Source organism: Nelumbo lutea, chromosome 3, assembly GCF_056320005.1.
Source record: "Nelumbo lutea isolate HS-2025 chromosome 3, American lotus-T2T, whole genome shotgun sequence".
In the NCBI taxonomy this organism is placed as follows: Eukaryota; Viridiplantae; Streptophyta; class Magnoliopsida; order Proteales; family Nelumbonaceae; genus Nelumbo; species Nelumbo lutea.
Window position 1 is genome coordinate 42,522,685 of NC_142686.1, and position 21,714 is coordinate 42,544,398.

At 41.2% G+C, this 21,714-nt stretch overlaps 1 protein-coding gene, 1 long non-coding RNA gene and 1 pseudogene across 4 annotated transcripts in view; 2 read left to right on the top strand and 1 right to left on the bottom strand.

The window, feature by feature from the left end:
- Positions 1-1,756: 1,756 nt before the first annotated feature.
- LOC148864525 (serine/threonine-protein kinase-like protein At3g51990) lies at positions 1,757-4,449 on the bottom strand (annotated as a pseudogene). Its single transcript, XR_016109108.1, has 2 exons — positions 3,032-4,449; positions 1,757-2,175 (listed from the first exon to the last, which is right to left on the bottom strand). The product of XR_016109108.1 is annotated as a serine/threonine-protein kinase-like protein At3g51990 (transcript).
- The window catches only part of LOC148864526 (uncharacterized), a 41,649-nt gene continuing 22,012 nt past the window's right edge, over positions 2,078-21,714 (top strand). The window contains exons 1-2 of one of the 2 annotated variants that reach the window (XM_088974876.1): positions 2,078-5,924; positions 15,695-16,688. In XM_088974876.1, coding sequence (XP_088831002.1) covers positions 4,961-5,924; positions 15,695-16,688 — 1,958 coding nt within the window. In that variant the 5' untranslated portion in view covers positions 2,078-4,960. The remainder of the gene's footprint in view (positions 5,925-15,694; positions 16,689-21,714) is intronic. The other variant, XM_088974877.1, reaches the window with a different exon arrangement.
- On the top strand, positions 5,937-9,776 carry LOC148864527 (uncharacterized). Its single transcript, XR_016109109.1, has 3 exons — positions 5,937-8,036; positions 8,116-8,486; positions 8,553-9,776. It is a non-coding gene; the product is annotated as an uncharacterized LOC148864527 (long non-coding RNA).

The following is a 21,714-nucleotide window of genomic DNA, read 5'->3' on the forward strand; positions in this document are numbered from 1 at the left end:
CGTGTAATGCACGGGAAAATTTGAAAGATTGAATAATTTTATTTACTATTAATTATTAATTTAATATGAATAAATATTTTTAATAAATTTAATTTTTTAATTGTTTGTCATAATTTTAATAACTGCTATTATTTTTATTATTTTTAACTAACTTTTTGTTTGACTTTAAATAAATAAAAATAATTACAAAAGTTAACATTTTTATTAACTTCACTAATAATTAAAAAGTATATACGAATGACAATGGCGTAGGTTTAGGGTGGGGCACCCACCTAATAGTCAAGACACTCAACCCCATCCCATTCAGTCCCTGGTGTCGGGTGGGTTTAGACCAAGGCATCCACTCCCCATCAGGGACGGGGAATCCTTGAATTTTTCCTCACTCTGTCCCCAATGTTAAGCATGTTTATGGGAAGGAACCCCCTCCCCGTCAAGGACAAGGAATCCTTTGAGTTTTCCCTGCCTTATCCTTGATGTCGAGTGGGTTTAGGGCAAGGCACCTATTCCCCATCACTTTGCTAGGGATGGGGAATCTTCAAATTTTCCCCGCCCTATCCTTGATGTTGGGACGGGTTCAGGGCAAGGCACCCACTCCTTGTTAGGGACGGAAAATCCTTGAATTTTCTTCGTCCCGGGGCAATCACCTAAAAATAATCTAATTTGTGGTTATTTTACAAATAGGATTATGAGAATTTGGGGGTATTTTAAGAATTGGATTATAACAATTTGGGGTACTTAATAAATGATCCTAAGATTATAAGAATTTAAGAAAAACTTGGAAATATTTTAAAAATTGATATTAAATTTAGGGATATTTTACTACTTTTCTATCGGGTTTGAGAAATTACATGCAAACCATGTCCCCGCTCCATCCCTGATTTGGGTCAAAAATGTTTTCCCCATCCCTACCCCCTCCTTGCCCCATCCCCATTTAAGGTCAAGGAAAACTTGCCTTGTTCAGGCGGAGTGGGGTATAATTAATGAAAATATAAAGCTAACAAATCAATGGCTGAGATACTAAATCACTTAATAACTGGTTAGAGATTAATATATTATCTAAATTAACATAACCAATTAATTTTATAGCTAATTAAATTATTAAATATTATAAACTAAAATGATATAGAAATTTAATTAACCGGGTCTAAGTACATTTAATCTAACTATAATTTGGTAATAATAAATAAAATTAAATTAACATATTATTTGTATTATCCTAATTAATTATTTTACCTTTTAGCGATAATTAATTATAATGTGATTTAATTACATTCATGTAGTTAATGTGTAATAATTACATTTACATAGTATTAATCAATTATCATAGCTTGACATCAAATCTGTCACCATTTAACGTTGATCAATGTTAATTTAATTACAACTGATCAACTAATCAGTGTGATTTAATAGTTTAATAGGTTTGAAAAAATCATTGTGACTTAATGACTGTCACAACTTAACCAATGCAATATTAATGAAACATTTCGTGTAGGTGAGATGACCCGACCCGTTAAGTCAGATGTGGTCGTCTATCTTCACCTGATGTAAAGAAATTTCTCATTTTCAAATTCTGAGTGGAACGCGCATTTGCTGACAAAAGAGATGCCACAGTTTTCTGAAGATAAATTTATTGCTGAAAATAGTTTTTACCAATAAATGCAATGTAATTATTTTCAATAAATAAAATAGTTTACTATAATTACGGTAAATAAACATTTTATTTAAACAAAATTTTCAAGTAAATAGTTTATTGTAATTATGGTAAACTAATTTTTAATTTCAACAAAATTGTAAAACAAAACAAATACTATAAATAGTAAATAACATAAATGAGTCGGATATGAGATGGACATAGCAAAGATCTGATCCACTTTAATCATCAGTGTTACCTGCATTACATCTACAGTGTTCGCTCAAATGGGCAAGTGAAGTTGGTCTAACCTGATGATGATTTTCATTTCCTAGTGATTTCCAGGTGACCAGGAAATGAATGATTTCCACCTAACAAAGTGCGGTGGAAGTATGCTGGAGAATATATGAATGATTCACCTGAGATGGAGCTTTCAAACCAGTAGAGGTATGCTAGTTGTGATTTCCAAGTGTAGTACTCCGAAATTGCTTAGAGAACAATGGGGTGTAGGTATGCTGGCGGTTCAAATTAATCGGACCGTTGAACTGCAAGATAAGAAAATAATACTTTAGCAAAACAGAGGGGCGGGTTTTGTTGCTTATAAGGAGAAAGCCGATGCCCCTGTTTTAGTGAAAAAATTTGCTTGCTTGTGGAAATATTTCAGAGCACAATCGGGTGGATTTTGCACAGCAGCTGGTCTACCTTTAAATCTGTTTATGGATGAACTATAATATGAGAATACGAAAAGTTAGAAAAACAACAGGGCGGAGCCCCTGTTTCACTGCATAGAAGGAGAAAAACGAAGAAAATTCTCGCCTTACCTTTAAGATGGGTCCTCTCTACTGAACTTACAGAAGACAAGAGGCCGGTGTTTCACTTGGAAGAGAAAGAACATGGATGCATTAGGAGATGTGTTTCAGAATCGTGATAAATTGTCTTTCTAATTTAGTGAGCTTTCTTCCTAAATTAGTGGGGCAAAACAGGGGAGATTGTCATGATGGCAACTCTATGAGCTTTTAGAGGGAATCTTGCACCCCTTCTAAAATTGCTCTGTTTGGGTTATATATATGCTGTTTTGTGTTATACACACTTATAATCCATATTATGTATAATATTCTATATTATGTAATGCCTACAAGAATTAGAATTACTCTAATCCTTTTTGGTTAGAGAATGTATCCTAATGAGGAGTTTAGATATAAGGGTGTCGACGATATTCAAAAATCCAATTTCATATTGGAGATAATTGAATCACATTTGGATAATTCAAATATATCATCGATCTAATTTGGATGTCCTATTCTTACTGAATAGTTAATCGGATTGAATTCAAATATGATCCAATTCGATTTGATAAGTATGATAGGCAATAGAAACTCTAGTGGTAGAATAGTACTCTACCCCATAGGAACACTGCAGCCGCATACATTCAATGAGTTCGGCTTCAGTCCAGGCAACAGCCTCGACTTGTTCAACAATCTCATGGCATGAGGCATACTCAGAGCCAAACTTGATTTCCTTCGGACCAGCGCAACCTGATAAGTAGAAGAGCCCATTTTCCTTGTATCAACTGAACCAGTTGATTTAGATTGCATGCAACTACCATCAGCAGCAACCCAAGTACTTGCTTTTCGCCCAAAATCCTCACTAACAAGACCATTTGAAGGATTTGCTGCTTCTCGCCCTGAATACTCACCGTCACCAATAGGAACAACACCGACGGAGCTAATTGCTTCTCGCCCGAAATTCTCACTTGCAACACTAACCGAACTAACTGCTTATTGCCCGATTTCCTCAGCAACAACACCAATCGAACCCATTGCTTCTTTCACTTAATCCATAGAGGGTGGAACACTAGATACTTTTGTGTTCCTCAACGACGAAGCTCTATTCCCAGATTTGGAGGTCTTGACGACAGCCTCTTCTTTCCCATCATCAAACATCTTTCGGTCAATTGCTGGAAATGTCTTCTTTACCCGCTTCCTGAGATTGTTCCAAACTGTCGAAGGCACTTTCTTGCTAACAGTTTGTAGACACTCAACCACCTCCACCATAGATGGCATCTTTTTCGGCCGTCGACCCGATACATTGTGCCGCCAGAACCGCCAATTGTCTCATTACAGACGAGTCCCCGGGCGGTCCGATCCGGGGATCGAACAACAGAGAAAATTCAAACTGCTTGGTAAGTGGCAAGGCCCAATCAACTACCGAGGGCGGGCTGTAGTTCACGTCAATGGCGTTTCGGCTACTGATGATCTCCAACAACAGAATCCCAAAACTGAAGACATCGCTCTTGGTACTGAGATTCTCTGGCAAAACGTTGCCGGGGTCGAGGTAGCCCAAAGTGCCGGCGGGAGGCGTAAATCTTTACGTCCTCAACGTGTCCCCTCAAGGCCAACCGGAAATTCCCCAGCCTGGCATTCCAGTTTCTGTCGACGAGCACGTTTGACGACTTAATGTCCCTGTGAATGACCGGCGGGTTCGAAGAATGCAGAGTCTCGACCGCCTTCGTGGTCTGCAAGGCGAACCGGATTCGCTTAGCCCACCTTGAAGCGTGGCTCCAGCCCACGTCATTGTCTTCTTAACAGCAACAACGAGCTTACCATGAACAGCTATGTAGACACTGCCATGGCTACCTTTACCAAGAAATGAAGCCGGGGAGAAACCTCCGGTGGTGGACTCCAGCTCGGCGTAGGAAGAGAACATGGGAGCGGACTGGAAAAAATGGATTTTGTGTCATTATTTACAAGCTAACGGCGTTAAAACGAAAGTTAAACACCTCGCATGCTTCAAACATTTTAAATTAAGTAGAGCACGCGTGGCTTTTGCGCAATCTTTGCGCTGCCCGAACTGAAAGTTCGGCTTCGGTCAGAGCAAAGGCCGTTCAAACAGATGAAAGATTGCAAGAGGCTGTTTGAACGGTGTGAACATTGATTTGCACTGATTGAAGCCGGTCTCTTGAAGTTTAAACATTTTAGCTGAAGACCGAGCGTCCACCGTCCACGTCAAGTTGGCATACCGATTTATATTGATCAAGTCAATTCGTAAGCAATGGTAGCAAACACTACCTAAGATACTGAGGGTAGGGTAGCGTTGGTACCAAGCAAAGCATAAGATAGTATGGGTAGCGTTTCTGTGAGAATAGTGATTGTCTTTTACCCGCCAAAACCGACCGTCTACTTCAATTGACAATTCTCTAATTCCCTTCCGACTTCTCTGTAATAGCGACTGATCATCTTCGTCCAGTCTTGTTGCGGGAATAGGGTTACCTTGTCTCCCCCTACATTGTTCTTCTTCATTTTCATTAAAATCGTCATTGGTTTCGATGAAATGGACGAATTTAGGGTTTCTGAACTTGGAAGTCCCATCGTGATTACTGAAGTCGATGCCAAGGACAACGAAAACTGCAGTATTTCGAAACTAATTTCTTTCCTTCAGTCGGCTTACAAGCCGGCAGATTTCCAGAAGGTGGAAAGGATATTGACATCGAGAGAAGAAAAAATGAGAATTCAGATAAAAGGTTTGCAAGTCGAGGTAAAGAGAAGTTCAGAAGAGTTGAAAGTAAAGGGCACGGAAAGACGCTGTGTTGAATTAGAAAAGGAGTTGGAAGTCTACCGAACCAGGTGTAGAGAGTTGGAAGAAAAGAACATGAAGGTTCAAAATGACTGTACGGTTTTGTCAATGGAACTGGAGAAGAGGAAGAAAGAGTATGAAACTCTTAAGGATAGCAAACTCGATATTGAAGACAAACTCAAGGAGTATAAGAGTTCGTATGATGAGCTCAAGCAGCGGTTTACTCGTTTGGAAGAAGATCACAAGGTAATCTGTGAAAGAGAGAAAAATGCAGAAGAAAGAAATACTAATTTGTCAGAGGAGATCAAGAAGATAAAGGAAGATGCAGAAGAGATGTACTTCCAACTCAAGAGGGAGAATAGGTTATTAGAGCGTGTTAGAAGGAAGTCCAAGAGTGAGATTAAGGTTTGGAAGAAGGAGTTAGGGGAACTGAATTTGCGAGTGATAAGGTTGGAAGGAAAGGATATAGCTTTGAGAGCTACGCAGGAAGGAGATTTACCGGAGACAGTTCCTTACAATGACAAAGACAAGAACGAAGTAAGAACTACGGGCAAAATTCAAAATGATGTAAATCGTGGAATTAGCAGTCCCGGCTTGGTCGATCAGCAAAACAAAGAGAAATTGCTGAATGCTGATGGAAAAATTAATTGTTGTGCCAATGTAGGGTCTACTTGCCTTTCTCCAATTAAAGGAAGTAAACCTGTGCAGGTCCAAGTCCAAGGTACTGAGGAACTCATTTAGTTTTAGTCAGATTTGTATTTGTTTAAGTTCTTTTGTTAGATGAAAAGTTTAATCTATTTGCTGATTTCTCCTATACACCATATATGAGGAGTTACTTGCTATATTATCCTACCTGTGATATACTAGCAAGAAACCCATTAGATCTGATGCTGCGCAATCTGGCTGCTCCTAGCTGGAGGTGATTCGGCTTCCAGTAGACGGCAGACGTACAGAATCTGCACAGAAAGAATCAGAAAACTCGGGGGGTGCTTACCTGACGAGGTCGCTCTGATGCTTAAGTCATTATGTGCGAGCTGAGAGTAATTAAAGAGCAAGAGAGCTAGTAAGCAGTAATTGCGTGCGTACCTTGGGCCCCTGGAGGGAGGCCCTTATATAATGGAGTCCTCATGGGCTTTGCGGAGTAGTTCCGAGATCAACGCCATGATAGAATCCATTTCCGTGTTATCTGGAGATAACGCTATCAATTGATAAGGCTAAAAACTTCTGCCCGATTTGGACGGGGAGATAACGCTTAGTTGTTACGAGGCGTGATCCCGCGGAATTCGGGAGCCGTTGGAGTGTCTTTCGGGATCATATCGAGGGCAGATCGGTGTACCCGAGCTGGTTTCTCCTCGAGCTGATGTTTTCGAGCTAAGGCTTGTACACCTCGAACTGAACTAGGTACTGGTGTCGCAACCTGGTACCGAGGTGCCCATTCTTCAAGATGATCTTAGCACGAAGAATCCCTAGCTCGGGGTAGTGGAGTATCACTTTTATAGCGAGCTGGCTATGTTGAGTTGTCACCCATGTTGAGTCACGTTCACATGTCTCCTTATTACGAGGTCGGGCCAAATCACCCTCCATCAATTGCCCCCACTCCCCGAGCTAGGGGTCCCGACCTGGTGTGGGGAGTTCACGACATGACGGGTGGATTTGGCTTGAAGTCTAGGCCGTCCAGTCGGATAGTTCGTCGGTCGGACCAGTTCGCTGCTCAGCTCAATCAAGGATAACTCAGGTTGCGTACGGTTTACGCGCGGACGTTATGCGTTCTATAAATTCCGCGGATGCCAAAAAACGCGCTAAACTGATTTCAACCTCGGGGGTCGTGTAGCCGGTTTTCTTGAGAGCCATTGGATCGCCTTGATCTTGACCGTTGGTTTTCGGACATAGCGACTATAAATAGGGGGACCCGAGATATTTTTCTTCGCCACAAGTTCACTAGTCTTCGCTCAGAGGTCGCGCTTAGACTCTTTAGCTCGAGTTTCCCAATTCGGTTGCTTTTTCTGGGTGAGTCTCCCCTAGCCTTTCTTTTTCAATTTAGTTCAGTTCGTAGTCATGTCCAACCTTAGTTTCGATAGTCTTTTAGATGAGCCTGAGGAAGGTACCTCGGCTCAGGTCGGTCCTCCCGAGGTGGAGTCATCCTGAGAGGCTCGAGGGACCACGGATAACCCGACATCTACTTCTCATCGAGGTCAAGTGCCGGATAGGTTTGGTCCCTTGACGATGACTGTGGATGGAATTAGGGCTTTAATAAATCAGTACCACCTCCCGGATGAGTACACTTATAGTCTCCTCATAACTAACTTCCCTTGGGAACACAATCATAATAAGATCATAATTTTTGAGGAGCAGCTCGTGGCCGGTCTCTGCTTGCCTTTGCACCCCTTGATCATAGAGGTCTTGAAGTTCTTCAACATTACCATAGACCAATTACACCCGAACTCCATTCGAAACATAGTAGGGACAATCTCTCTTTTTTACGAGTACTGTCTACCTCTCGACCTCGATATTTTTTCTTCCATCTTGTCAATCAAGAGGAACTCTTCTTGCGTCCTTCCCGAGCAAAGGTGGACCTACTATCTGTCTCCTCGCTCGAGTTATAAGCTTTTGCACGAACTACCTAATAGGATCCCGACCTGGAAACGGAATTATTTTGTGGTTCGTAATCCCGCGGGGTGGCGTTTTCCTACCCATTGGAGGGCTGCCATTCAGGATTCCGGTGTTAGGCTAGACCTGAAGACAAGGGAGACGCTCCAGTCTTGGGCGGAGCTCGGCCTCCACTGTAAGGACTACCTTGCCGAAGATAAGCTCGTGCAGGTCGACTTGAGTCCTGGTAGGTCGTCTTGGTTTAAAGTTGATTTTGATAGCTGGTATTCTATTGTCGATGTTGCTAATGCTAAGTTTTGTTGCAGCTCCCATGAATCTCAGTGCGGACAAGCTTCTTGGGCGGATGAAAGGAAAGAAGAAGAAGCGAGCTACTAAAAGAGCTCGTACAGAGTCTCCATAGCCCACCATTCCTGAGCCCGAACAACCTTCTAGTATGGCCCCGGTGATTAACTTGGAGTCGGAGAGGGTCCTACCTTGTGCGCCCAAGACACCCTCGGGACCCGCTCTTACGACAACCGTTGCTTCTTTGGGGAGCGAAGGAACAACTCGGAGTATCCTGGCCCCGCAGTGCATCCTCCATAAGAGCAAAGGAGTTGTATATGCTGAGGAAGTCTCAAGTTGGGTTGAACTATCGCCTGTTTAGCTTGGGGCTCGGGCGGCTACCCACTGCATGGTGGTAAGTCTTGTTCTTCTTTGACTTTTGTATTTGTAGTTTTGCCGGTACTAATTTTACTCTTGGCAGGTGAACTCTGCCGTGCACGCCTTGACTTACCAATCTGAGCAGCACTTGAAGTGGGCTCTAGCTACTGAGAGTTTGTCCTGCGAGGCTCATACTGAGCTGAACTTAGCTCGCGACAAGATCAGTCAACTGGAGAATAGTACGCGAGCTTAGAAAGAGCTTATTGAGTCACTGATGTTGGAGAAGGCAGATCTGAAGCGCCAGGTGGAGAACCTCGAGGCCGACGTCAAGGAGCAAACTGAGATTCTTCTCAAGGCCATAGAGGAAGCCAAGGTCAAGGCATCGCGGATTATAAGAGCTTGGTGGAGTTCGAGGGAGAGCTGATTGAGGCCGGATCGGAGGGCTACCATAAAGGCTACAAGCTTAGTAGATGGTTAACCAAGCGCGAGTTCCCGTAGCTCGATATGAGTGCCATCACTACTTTGTGGGTTACAAATGAGATGGCCCTTGAAGCCGCTGGAGACCCGGACTCCGAGGCAGAGAGCGATGGCGAGCCACTTGACATTGAGGAGGCTGGTGCCGATGACAAGGATGGTTCTTCCGCCGAAGCTTCTGGCGAGGGCAATGAGTGCTCCTAATAGTTCTTTGTACTTCGAGCCCGCGAGCTCGGTATATATATATATTTTTTAATGAACTCTTTATAATGAAATACACTTTTTTGCTAAGTGTCGTGCAATTAACTTGTTCCGTCCGAAGTAGTGGTTTTACCCCGAACTGTTGAGCTATCGAGCTAGATAACCGTAGTGGGGGGTTTCTCAATTGTCGTCTCCCCGAACTGTTGCCCAGTACTTAGGGGCAATTTCATGATGTACGCCGAGGTGAGCGACATAGTAGGGTATATACCCAACCTGTCTGCACACGTGCTACTTAAGTAGATGTTGCTTGTCCCTGATGGGTTCACCCTGTTGTATGCCAGAGCGGGCTATGCATCATAGGGCTCATACCCGAGCTGCCTATGCCTTGGGCATTAAAAGTACTTCGCCTATGCCGATGAGGCGACTAGGTCTTACAAGGTGCCGAGGTCTTTTTTTTGAGCTCGACGCTTTTAGCCCCTAGGCTGAGGGAGCGACTCATAGTCCACTCTCTTTTGGAGTTCGCCCATGCCGAGGAGGTGACTGGGTCTTATATGCCCATGCCGAGGAGGCGACTAGGACTTATATGGTGCCGAGGTCATTTTGTTAGCTCGGCGTCTTGGCCCTTAGGCCTTGGGGGGGCGACTCATAGTCCACTCACTAGTTCGACAATTATATATAGTATTGCCTTAGGTTGACGATGTTCCATGCCCGAGGTATTTGTTTCCCTTCTAAGGTTTCGAGCTCATACGTACCTTCCCCGAGCACCCGCTTTACTCGGTAGGGTCCTTCCCAATTCGGTTTGAGCTTACCAACACCGGGCTCAGGCACCATGACTTTACGAAGAACCAGGTCTCCAACACGGAAATTCCGCTTCATGACTCTGGCGTTATAGTATCGAGCTACTCTCTGCTGGTAGCCGCGGTCCTAATGTATGCGAGGTCCCGTACCTCTTCAAGTAGGTCGAGGTTGGTGCGTAGCTTGCTCTCATTTGTTACTGCGTCGTGTGCCTCCAGGCGTAGCGTAGGCACCTCGATCTCGGCTGGGATCATTGCCTCCGTGCCGTAGGTGAGGTTGAAGGTCGTGTGCCTCTAGGTGCCAATTGATGCTGCTGGTACAACTGAAACTGCTGGACCTGCTGTATTTGGGCCTGCATGGCCCGCATGCAGTGTACCAGGTCGTTGAGTTGATTCTGTCCGACTACCGAGGGAATAACAGAGGGCTCTGCGAAGGTCGTACCCACTGTAGGAGGGAGCGATGCGTTCATCGGTGCAATGACTTGAGACACGTTTAGTGTAGGGACCCTGTCTGCAGAGAGGGGTACTGTGAATTGTCCAATGCACACAGTTGGGACTTGGAGTTGTCCCCCAGAGACGTTCATGTCAGCGCTGCGTCCAGCATTGCTGGAAGATGCCATAGAAGCTGGATGTGAAATGCTTTGTGGAAAAAGGCTTTTTGAAGCGGTTTCCACAGATGATGCCAATTGATGTGACACAATCTGCCTGCTCCTAGCTGGAGGTGATTCGGCTTCTAGTAGACGGTAGACGTGGAGAATCTGCACAAAAAGAAACAGAGAACCCGAGGGGTGCTTACCCGGCGAGGTCGCTCCGATGCTTAAGTCAGTATGTGCGAGCTGAGAGTAATTAAAGAGCAAGAGAGCTAGTAAGCAGTAATTGCGTGCGTACCTTGGGCTCCTGGAGGGAGGCCTTTATATAATGGAGTCCTTGTGGGCTTTGCGGAGTAGTTCCGAGATCAACGCCATGATAGAATCCATTTTCGTGTTATCTAGAGATAACGCTATCAGTTGATAAGGCTAATCACTTCTGCCCAATCCGAACGGGGAGATAACGCTTAGTTGTTATGAGAGGTGATCCCGCGGAATTCGGGAGTTGTTGGAGTGTCTTTCGGGATCATATTGAGGGCAGATCGGTGTACCCGAGCTGGTTTCTCCTCGAGTTGATGTTTTCGAGATAAGGCTCGTACACCTCGAACTGAACTAGGTACTGGTGTCACGACTTGGTACTGAGGTGCCCATTCTTTGAGATGATCTTAGCTCGAAGAATCCCTAGCTCGGGGTAGTGGAGTATCACTTTTATAGCGAGCTGGCTATGCTGAGTTGTCACCCATGTCGAGTCACGTCCACGTGTCCCCTTATTACGAGGTCGGGCCAAATCACCCTCCATCAAGATCCATGGGATAGACAGAAAGAATGTAAGTTTAAAGATAATGGGTGCAAACTAATAATTGAGTGTCATCATTTTACTGTTTCATTTGACAAAGATGCAACCAAAGTATATGACTGTCAAGGATCTGTTAAAGAAAGTTAAATGGATGACAAGAAATTGTCTGTCAGGTTTCAGTGGGTCAGCTGATAAGCAAATGCAATGGCTGATTCTCTGGCCAAGCAAGTGGTGCCAAGGGGAGATCTGTTTTGGGCTACTTTGTAATTGTGTTTCAGGCTTGTGTATGTTTAGTGTATATGGTTCAATCCTTGGGGGAGGTAACACCCCGTGCCTTCTCCTAGGATGACTGTACTTTCGTTATTTGAATTAATAAAACTACTCTCATTTATCAAAAGAAAAAAAAGATGCAACCAAAGTATAATACTGTGCCTAAATGTAAAGAACCAAGAGGCCACAGTGCCATTTAAGTAAACCAATGAATGATTATAGCCAAATGTTGTTTATTTGATAAGCAACAAAAATTAGAATTCTATTTCTCAAATAACCATTCAACCTAAAAGCTTAAGCTGTTAGGAGAGGTTCTTGAATAGGTTGATATTCTCTAACATGCCCCCTCACACGAAAGTCCATTGGGCTTGAAGTGTGAACAAGCAAAGGCCCACCCATACCTTGTGCTGAAACTTAATTAATTATAATGGGGGTAATGAGGATCGAACACTAGACCACTTGGTCAAAGTGGTTCTGATACCATCTCAAAGAACCATTCAACCTAAAAGCTTAAGCTGTTAGGAGAGGTCCTTGAATAGGTTGATATTCTCTAACACTATTAATAATAGAAAGAAAATCATAAGAAGCAAATACACAGGAACTGAAGAAGGAATTTTATCTTTTTGTTCTCAACCTTCTCAGAACACATTTGCACCAAACTCTTCCTGTTCTAAGTCTAAATAGAAAATATCGAAAGATTCCATTTTTAGTCCCACTTTCTTGGTTATCACAAATTTGATCAATCTGTGAAGAAAACAACAGGTTGTTGAATCTGACCTAGAAACCTTTATAGGTCAAGTTGCACATATATATATATATTGTTTCAAATTGCCTGTCTTAGATTTTTCCAATAAATTGTCCTAAAGATGCAGTCCATCTCCTCGAGTTATTCCTTTTAAGTTTTCAGCTCACCTACCGATTAGGATGGAGTATCAAGGTAACTTGGTTGGTCTCTTTGGGTAACTTCAGGTCCTTTCTCATCCTTGAGAGGAGATGTTATATATCTGGGATTTCATTTCTAACAATAACACTCTTTGATACAATTATTGAAGATCACTTCCAAATTGTGATTAGGCAGATGTTAGCAAATTGGTAAGGTCCTTGGTCCCTTGAGTACCTACTCAGATAAGCTAAGATGTTGGTCTCTATGACGAACAGCCTGTTTGGATGGGCTCTGAGATGTGTTGGTTATGCAGGGATGGTATAGAATGAAATGTGCTTTGAGTTCTTAGATTAATTGTCTAGCTGATGTGGGTTACTGGTGGAATAAAAAATTACTATAGATGTGGACATGGACCTATATGCCATTTTAGACAATTCCCTATTATGTGCAAACCAATGGGGCCTACTAGGCTTCTATATTTTAGTGGTATTCCTTTCTGGTAATCATTGCACAACCCACTTGGTGCTAAATAGGGCTGTCAATGTATTAATGTTGCTCCAAGCCAATTGATATCCAATCCAATTAAATTGGTTTAGATGTATAATGTCCACTAAGCTAATTAAATTGGATTCAATTCAAACCTAAAGTTAATACTAGTTATTGGATTAACCCAAAACCTAAAGGTAGTACATAGCCATCTCTCTATAGTCTCATGAAAAAATATCCACTCTCACTCAAGCCTAATCCAACACAACCAGTGGCTTAAATAAGCAAAATACCCAATATTATCAGAATTATAGAAGTCCCCAAAAGTTTATCAACATTACAATTATGCGTTGTGAGGGCAGAGGTGGGGGTTAGTAAAACATTGGGATTGTTTCTCTGGGGGGGAGGGGAAGAGTTTGCGAGGAAGGCTTTTAAAGAATTGGAAGAAAAGGGCCAAGAGAATAAAGAAAGGAAAGAGAAAACAGTTGTTTTCAAAGAACTGATATTGATTCTTTCAGACACTGGGAGATCATCTAAAGTTGTAAGAATTGAAAGCAAAGAGGATCAAGAGGTGGAAGCAGTTCAGACCTTTGAGAAGATTGTGGTCTTCAATAGAGAGGATTAACACTGCTCATAATGATCATATGGAGCTCAAGAAATTCACCAACGCAGTAAGATGCTTTTGAAGCCAAAAAAAGCAGAAAGTAATTCAGGTTTCAAAAGTTTTCACTATATTGAAAGGAGGTCTTTTCAGGGTTGGGCCTAATAAGAGGGTGAAGAAAAAGAAGAGAGTACATAAGAGAAGAAAGGGATTTCCAAGAAACTAGTAGGTGATGCAAAGTAACTGGGTAGAGGATTATTGCAATTTTGATTTGGAAACTAGTTTTTCTCATGATAGTGGGTCTTTGTAGTTTTGCCGTTGGGGTCTAGTGATATATTTTAATTGTGTGGAAAGAAGTTGTTTCATTGAATTTGTTTGATTATAAGTTGTTGAGTCGGGCTGCAGGGAAAATTTCTGCAATCTTCATTGGGTCAGTAACCCGGGTTGTTTGAGTCTTGGGTTATTTGTTATTCAGGAGGAGGATATGTTGGGTGGGAAGTTTTTATTATTTTTTGTCCTCTCAGGTGACCCCTGGTCATCTTTCTTGTAATTCTCTCTCTCTCTCTCTCTCTCTCTCTCTCTCTCTCTCTCTTCTTTTAATAAAATTTTCATCTACCTTCAATCCAGGGCCTTCCAGTATTGGTGGAGTGTTCAGAGATGAGAATGGGAATATATGTGGCTTGTATTCAGGTCCTATTGATCAAGGTGACTCAGTGAGAGCTTAATTCTTGGCTGCTTTGTTGGGGTGCAAAAAACTAAGGATATGGGAATTACTAGGCTGATTCTCGAAGGGGACTCCAAAATAGTTGTTGGCTGGTTGGAAAAAGGAGATGGGGTTCTATGGCAATTCAGAGATGAACTCATAAGATTCAAAATGATATCAAGAGATATGCAAATCCATGTAAGATGGGTTAGGAGGTCTGCAAATGGGTTGGCTAAGCAAGGAACTCATGGGCAGCATTTGTTTTGGGATCAATGTTAAATGTGTGGGGGGTTCTTTGCTGTAATGGGTCTTTGGCCTAACAACTTCTTGCTGTATTTTTTTGTTCCTTAGCTTAATAAAATTTCTTGAGTTGCCGATCATTTTTTTTTTCATTTACCTTCAGAAAACATCCCTCCAACACTTGAAAAAAAACCCAAATACAATAGCTCTCTACATCCTTCTTCAAACTTGAGGTGGGGAAACCAGCTTGAGTTTGCAAGGAAGGATGTTTAAGCAGCCTCCATGAAAGTCAAAGTGCTAAAGGAAACCACCAGCCGGAAGAGGCCTAGGGAGTAGAAACCAAAGTTGACTATATAACAGCTGAACAAGGTAACACAACATGATATGGGCTTGTGCTGGAAAGCCTGAGTAAAGCTAATTCATGATCCAATAATCATCAAACGGAAGCTAGTTAATAGGGCCAACTATGTCTTATTCATAGTTCGGGAAAAACACAATGTATCGGTAAGCTCATTGCATAACAAATCAGCAGTTGGTTATCAGAAGGCCAACCCATAAACAAAGCATAGAACCAATACCATGCCAAAGAACTGAAATTAGCCATCGAAAGGCCAATTGCAATTACAGAACCGAAGAACCAACCGTGTTAAATAAATAGATATTCAAATATGCCAATATAATTACCAAATTGAATTGGCCAGAAGAAAGCCAACTAGAATAGCAGTTTGTGTATAGTCCATTTAATCTAGTGAGTCATACAACTGGATTGACTTTTGGCTGGAAAATCTTCTAGATTGTACCATGATCATGATAGATAAGCTATAGTATTTCAAGTGTAATATTGTAACTAAAAAAAGGGTGTTACCCAATGTTGGTCCTGGCAATCTGAGTTCTTGGGAGGAGTGTACTAGATATAGACCTAACCTCTGGAATTTTTAACATGAGGTGGATACTCAGACTTGAACATACATTCTCATGCTTGTCATCCCAAGAGTTTACCATTATGCCAAGTGAAATACTGGAACTGAAGTCCATAATTCCCCCTATGGAAAAGATAACCATAACTTTTTTGGTTCTTGAAGATCTGAATTATATATGTTTACTGTTTCAATCACTTCACTACAAAATAAACACCTAAATTGTTACAGATGTGGCTAATGATGGAAAACACTTGCACTAGTCTCACTGCCTTTTCTCCTATTTTGCAAAGCTGCAGGTCCACCTTCTATTTTTGTTAATGCCCAGGAAGAGAACAAAAGGGCTCCTATGGAGTATGGAACCAAAGTGTTCAAAAGTGAAGAGAACAAAAAGATCAATCCATCCATGGTCACTAATGCTAGACCCGCATTTGGAGGTGTCATTGACATCAGTGATAGTGATGATGAAACGTGTACTACTACTGTTCCTACTACTAACATTGGGAATGCTGGAGAAACTTCTACTTTGGTTGAGGAGCTGAAGTGTTTAAAGTGGAGACATTCAGATCAGAGAGGAGGAAATGATAGAAACTGTGAGGAGAATTTTCCATTCACTTCAACATCCAAAAGGAAGCGAATTATCAGCATTGAGAGTGAGGGTGATGATGATGAAGATAAAGTTTCAATTAGTAAATATATGACAAAGAAACATCAAGAGTTAGGTCACAAACCCCTTTGTTCTCCCATGACTCATTCTGTAGCTCCTATTGTATTTTCTCAGGGTGACAACGCTAAAGAATCAATGGCTGCAAGACAGCATCTCATCACATTAAGAAAGTGTGAAGAAAAAATGGGTGAAACAGAAAAGTTCCCTATGAGTCAATTGGGGAATAGTGCATCTAAATATCAAAATCCATTAAATAAAACTGTTAAGCATGCTGAAGAGGATGAGATGGAAGAAACTGGTTCAGAAGGTGAGGGTGGCAGCTTGGGTGGATATATTGTTAATGGCTTTGGTGATTCGAATTGTAAAAGTGCATCTAGTGATTCAGATTGTGTAGTGGAGAGTGAAGCCCATGAACATATAGCATCAAGGACCCAAAGAAGCAAACATGATAAATTAGAATGGGAGTATGTGGCAGACATGATTTTGTCATTTGATAAGGATCCTAAACTCTGTATGAAGGCTGTTTGTGCTCTTTATCGGCAGCAAGCATCCAAGGAAAAATCAATTAAAGGTTCATTATGTTCTAACAGCCAAGGGTTTAATAAGCTTGATGCACTCAGGTATGCATTATGAATATTACTTTATTATTTTTTCCACTGACAGAAAAAGATTTTCCATAACTATATTTGAAAGTTTCTAACTCAATTATAAAATGTTAACAACATATTGTCTCATTTAAAACTCTAAATTTATATTGGTACCTTGCTAAAACTAAATCGTCCTTGCTCTTACCCTTATCTTTAGGAGAACTTATTCTTTCACCTGTTAACAATACAAACTAAATATGCATTTTTTTCAGAAATCAGTAATTTTTTAGTGAACCCCTTCACCTTCAATATGCATATGTACCATAATATATTGTTGTAAAATAACATATTGTACCCTTTCTGTTTTATAACTTTTCAGGGCACTCCTTGTGCCACTGTGATTATGACTTCACTATGAGCTCTGATATAGGATGGATAGTCCTTGGTAGTTAGGTTGGCCGATGATTTAAAGGGACGACTCATGAAGGTTAATTGCAACTTTAGGAGGAGAATTTATTGGAGTTATCTAAGAGGATCCAATTTTTTTTATAGTAAAGGAGAAGAAATATTTTGTTGATAAAAAGAAATTTTAACTCCTGGTGAAGAGATTTTACCAACATCAAACAGACCTTGTCTACAACTCAACCTCACATAACTGTCAGGCTGAGATAAAAAATACAAACCCCAGAACCCTCATCATGCCTTTCTGGACTCAAGACTAATACGGTACATATTTTATCCCTTCTGTTAATGTCTTTGAATTCCAGATGTCAAAAAATACAATACCCATTCTGCTGCCATTATACAAATATCAGCCACTGATTATCTGTTTGTTCTATGTCTGTCTTCAAAGGATCTTATGTTCCTCTCATTCCAAACCCCTCAGCATACAGCAGAAGGAAATATGCGTTGCTTCAACTTTTTACCTCCACAGGCTCCACTTTCTTTGGGCCAGACTGAAAATATTTCCTCTGGACGTGAAGGAAATATGCGTTGCTTCTTAAATGTTATGAAGATCTCCCAAAGAAATTCTACAGATGAGCACTTTCCGAATAAGTGGATAAAACCTTCCTCTCCCCTTTTTCACATTACACACATATTTGGAAAATGAGAATTCCTTCTTTTCAGTTGATCCAACATTAAAATACTATCCAAAGCCATTAGCTAAGCAAAAACTTCAGCTCTACAAGAGATGGGATTACCCCAAATCCCGTGTACGTCATTCCTCTCATCCATGTTTCTTATTTTTTCGGTAGTAAATAAAAAACAAAACTCATTAATATTGAACAAAAAGTACAAGTGATGGGCGATCACCCAAAATAAAAGAAAATACACGAGAGAGAAAAGGGAAATAAAAAGCAAGATAACAATTCAGAAAATCTAGTCCTCCTTTCCAGTTCTTAAAAAGACTAAAAATCTGACCCAAAAGATTCCTTTGAAGCCTTAAAAAATATGGTAGAATCATTGTCTAATCCAACATCCCATTCCCAATGATTGAACAAGGTTCTTCCTTGCTCTTTGATTTGCCATCAAACATTCTTCCATTTCTTTCTTTCCTCCCAACAAACTGCAAATGGGATGCAAGACCATACTAATTTTCCTTTCTTGTTCTCATGTAAAACAGGCCAGCAAGAAAAAAAAAATTCTATGGAAGATCTTGGAGACCAAATCTCTAAGCCGAAAAGTCTGAAGAAGAACCCCCAAATAACCCTTGTAAAACAGCACCCAAAGCATGGGTGAAAAACATCCTCCCCATCATCCATCAAAACGGGTCTTCTCTCCATAGTTTCTTCTTTCCTCTTTCTTCATTTCCATACGCTTTTCTCATTTGTTTTGTTGTTTGTCTCTAGTCTTTCAAAGTCATTTTCATCATTCTCCTTCTCTAGCTGTTTTGTTGGTTTGATTTGCAGAAGTCATTTTCATTTTGTTTATGTTGACATACTTGCTTAAAAGCAGGGCAAAGTGTCCTAACAATAGTGTATTAGGGAATGAGTGTTGGCGTTTCATAAGTTCAAAAATGTTAGTTTTTTTTTACAACTTTTGAGTGGATTGAATGGTTTGATAGTTTAATAGTTAGAATGAACAGTTTCTGGTCCCAGTCAATTATTTTTAAGGTTGACCCCGAAAATTTAATGGTTCAACTATTGGATTATATCCTGTTCTTAAAACATTGCATACAGGGTATTGGGCTAATATCCTTTCAATAGAAACATCACTATAGAGTAGCTTATCTTTTCGTTAAACCTCCCAAAAACCTACCCTATGGTAATTTAGCCAGAAAAAATCATTAAAGACCCAAAATTTAGTCCAAACCTTCCCTTGCCCATTGAAGGGAATTTCTAACTGGTTATTAGGTAAGGAATTTCGTCCTTAGCCTTTTATTTTGCTTCCTTAGGACTACATAACCAAAAATAGAAAGGGCACATTTGGAGTGCTGGACAAGGTGTTGGATACAAAACTTATACTGAAAATTAAAGTATGATGCTAATCACCCTAAGGAGTCCAAGAGTCAATGCCACTTTTTTTAGCCTTAGTCCCTCAGAAGTCTGGTGAGTAGTATCTACAAAATTTTAGATAAGTTTGTCTCTGAGGCTTAAAGAAGTTTTCCCTTAATCAGCCAAGCCCAAGGGGTTTTTGTACATGGGAGACAAATAATATACCTGGTTGTGATTGCTAATGAATGTGTAGAGGATATGAGAAGATTTAAAAGAAAAGACATTGTCTGTAAGTTGGATTTGAAAAAGGCTTATGATCTGGTGGATTGGCAATTCCTTCTTCAAGTCTTGAGAAATTGTGGGTTTGGGGAAAAGTGGTGTAATTGGGTATTTGGTTGTATTAGTTCCTATCATTACTCTATCTTGGTTGATGGAGTTGTGAAAGATTTATTCTCAACTTGTAATAGGCAAGGGGGACCCTCTCTCACCCTTCCTATTCACCTTAATAGCTGATGTGTTTGGTAGAGTGATCTCAAAGGCTGCTAGGGAGGCAAGGTGCCAACCAGCTAGTTGGTAAGGTCTCCTACTAGTTGTAGTGGAGACTTGGGGTCGAATCCCACCTGCACCTGGGTTGGGGGGGGTTTATGGGTTGGAGGATGGGCTACCCCCGTTGTGTAGCCCCTTGAAGCAAAAAAAAAGGCTGCTAGGGACGATGTAGTAAGTGGGTGGAGAATAGGCAGAGATGGCATTCTAGTTACCCATTTTCAATTTGTAGATGACATACTAATTTTCTGTGATGGGGGTGATCTTGAGAAGGTGAGGAATCTAAAGGAGCTGGTTAAAAGCTTTGAGAGGATTCCAATTTGAGAATCAATCTTGGAAAGAGTTATGTAGCAGGTGTCAATTTGGAGATTAGACAAGTGGAGGCTATTGCAAGGTGTTTAGAGTGTTCCATTTCTTCTTGGCCCGTGAGCTATCTAGGGCTTCCATTAGGGGAAAACCCTAGGGAGAGTATTTTTTTGGTGCCTAGTTGTAGAAAGGTTTGAAAAGAAACTGGAAGGTAGAATCACCTTGATAAGAGACACACTTGCTAACCTTTTTTTCCAAAGTGATCCTTTTCTTCCTTTGCAACATGTCACAAGTATTAATTGCACCATGGAAAACTTCCCAACAAAAAGCACCCACTTTGGGGGGAATAGGCCAACACCAAACTTCTTTAACTAGGAAAGGCATAATAGGTGAGTTAGAGGAAGATAAGGCCTTAGAAAAAGAGGCGCAAGTGAAATCCCTGAAAGGATGAAGAGTTTAAAGTCTACTATCTTGTTTACTAGTATCAAGGAAAACCCCATCTAGGACTTGTACAAGGCTAGACACAAGGCCCAATTCTGAATTCCTCACATTCCTGTGGAGCCCCAAGTTCCACTGAACTTCGATAGAGATAGAGATTGATTAAGAAGTTTGGGACTGACACTGACTTGCCTTTGAAGGAAGAAAGGGCAAACAGAGACGGGTATATATCCTTTAAGGATGTGTTTGGTTTGAAGGAAAAAGTAGGGAAAGGTAGGGAAACCTTTACAAACCTTGTATAGGTTTTCATACCTTTCCCTTCCTTTTCCTTCAAACCAAACATATCCTAAAGGAGTTTCTCCCACCCACACATCTTCCCAAAATTTTACTTTGTTACTAGAGTTTGGATTAAGCCTGGTATAACTTAGGAATAGGGGAAGAACATTCTGAATTGCCTCCCATGGTGAAGCACTAGAAGCCTTGCTAGAGATTCCAGCATCCCAGCCAATCTATGAGAGCCCATGAATGCTAGCCACCGCCTTGTGTCACAATCTATCTGGTTCCTTGGGAAATCTCCACAACCACTTACGTAACAATGCCAGATTCTTTTCTTTCAATCATCCTAGACCTAACTCACCAAGATCCTTCCTTTGACTCACTATTTCCCACCTAGTCATGTGATCTTTCTTTGCCTCGTCCGGTTCCCACAAAAAAAATCTCATTCAACTTTTTCTAATTTTTTCACTGTAGCTTGAGGCACACAGTGTTGGAAGGGTTAGAAATCAGGTTTGGCATGGCTGGACCAGGTTTGGTGGCTGGCCAAATTTACAAAAATTTTCTAACCCAACCCGGGAACCAGTTTCCTAATAATTTTGAAATCTGAAATTTCTGGATCGGTCTTGCACTGAACCAGACCAGATTTGAAACCCAAATTAAAATTGAGCATACCTGATATGGAGGCCACAAAACATAGTTCCCAGAGTGGTAATTCACGTCCAATATCAGTCCCAAAATCGGCCTCCAACTGAAGATGGAGCAGTGTGTATATGAAGCCGATTCAACAACACTGTTCTAGCAAAAACTGGTCTCCAACTTGCTTGGATCAAAGTGAGTATGTGAACCTGATGTACCCTGATGTTTTTCTTGTAAAAACACAGTGGGGGACTGATAGAAATCATTCCCTAACAATGCTAGGTTGAATTAGGGTTTCTGGGAGGCAAGGGAGAAGAGGAGAGAACAAGAGAGTGGAGATAATTAGCTGAATTGGACTCTCCTCTCTTTCTCCTTTATATAGAGCACTCTCCTAATCTAATTAGGAGTTGATTCAAATCAAATTT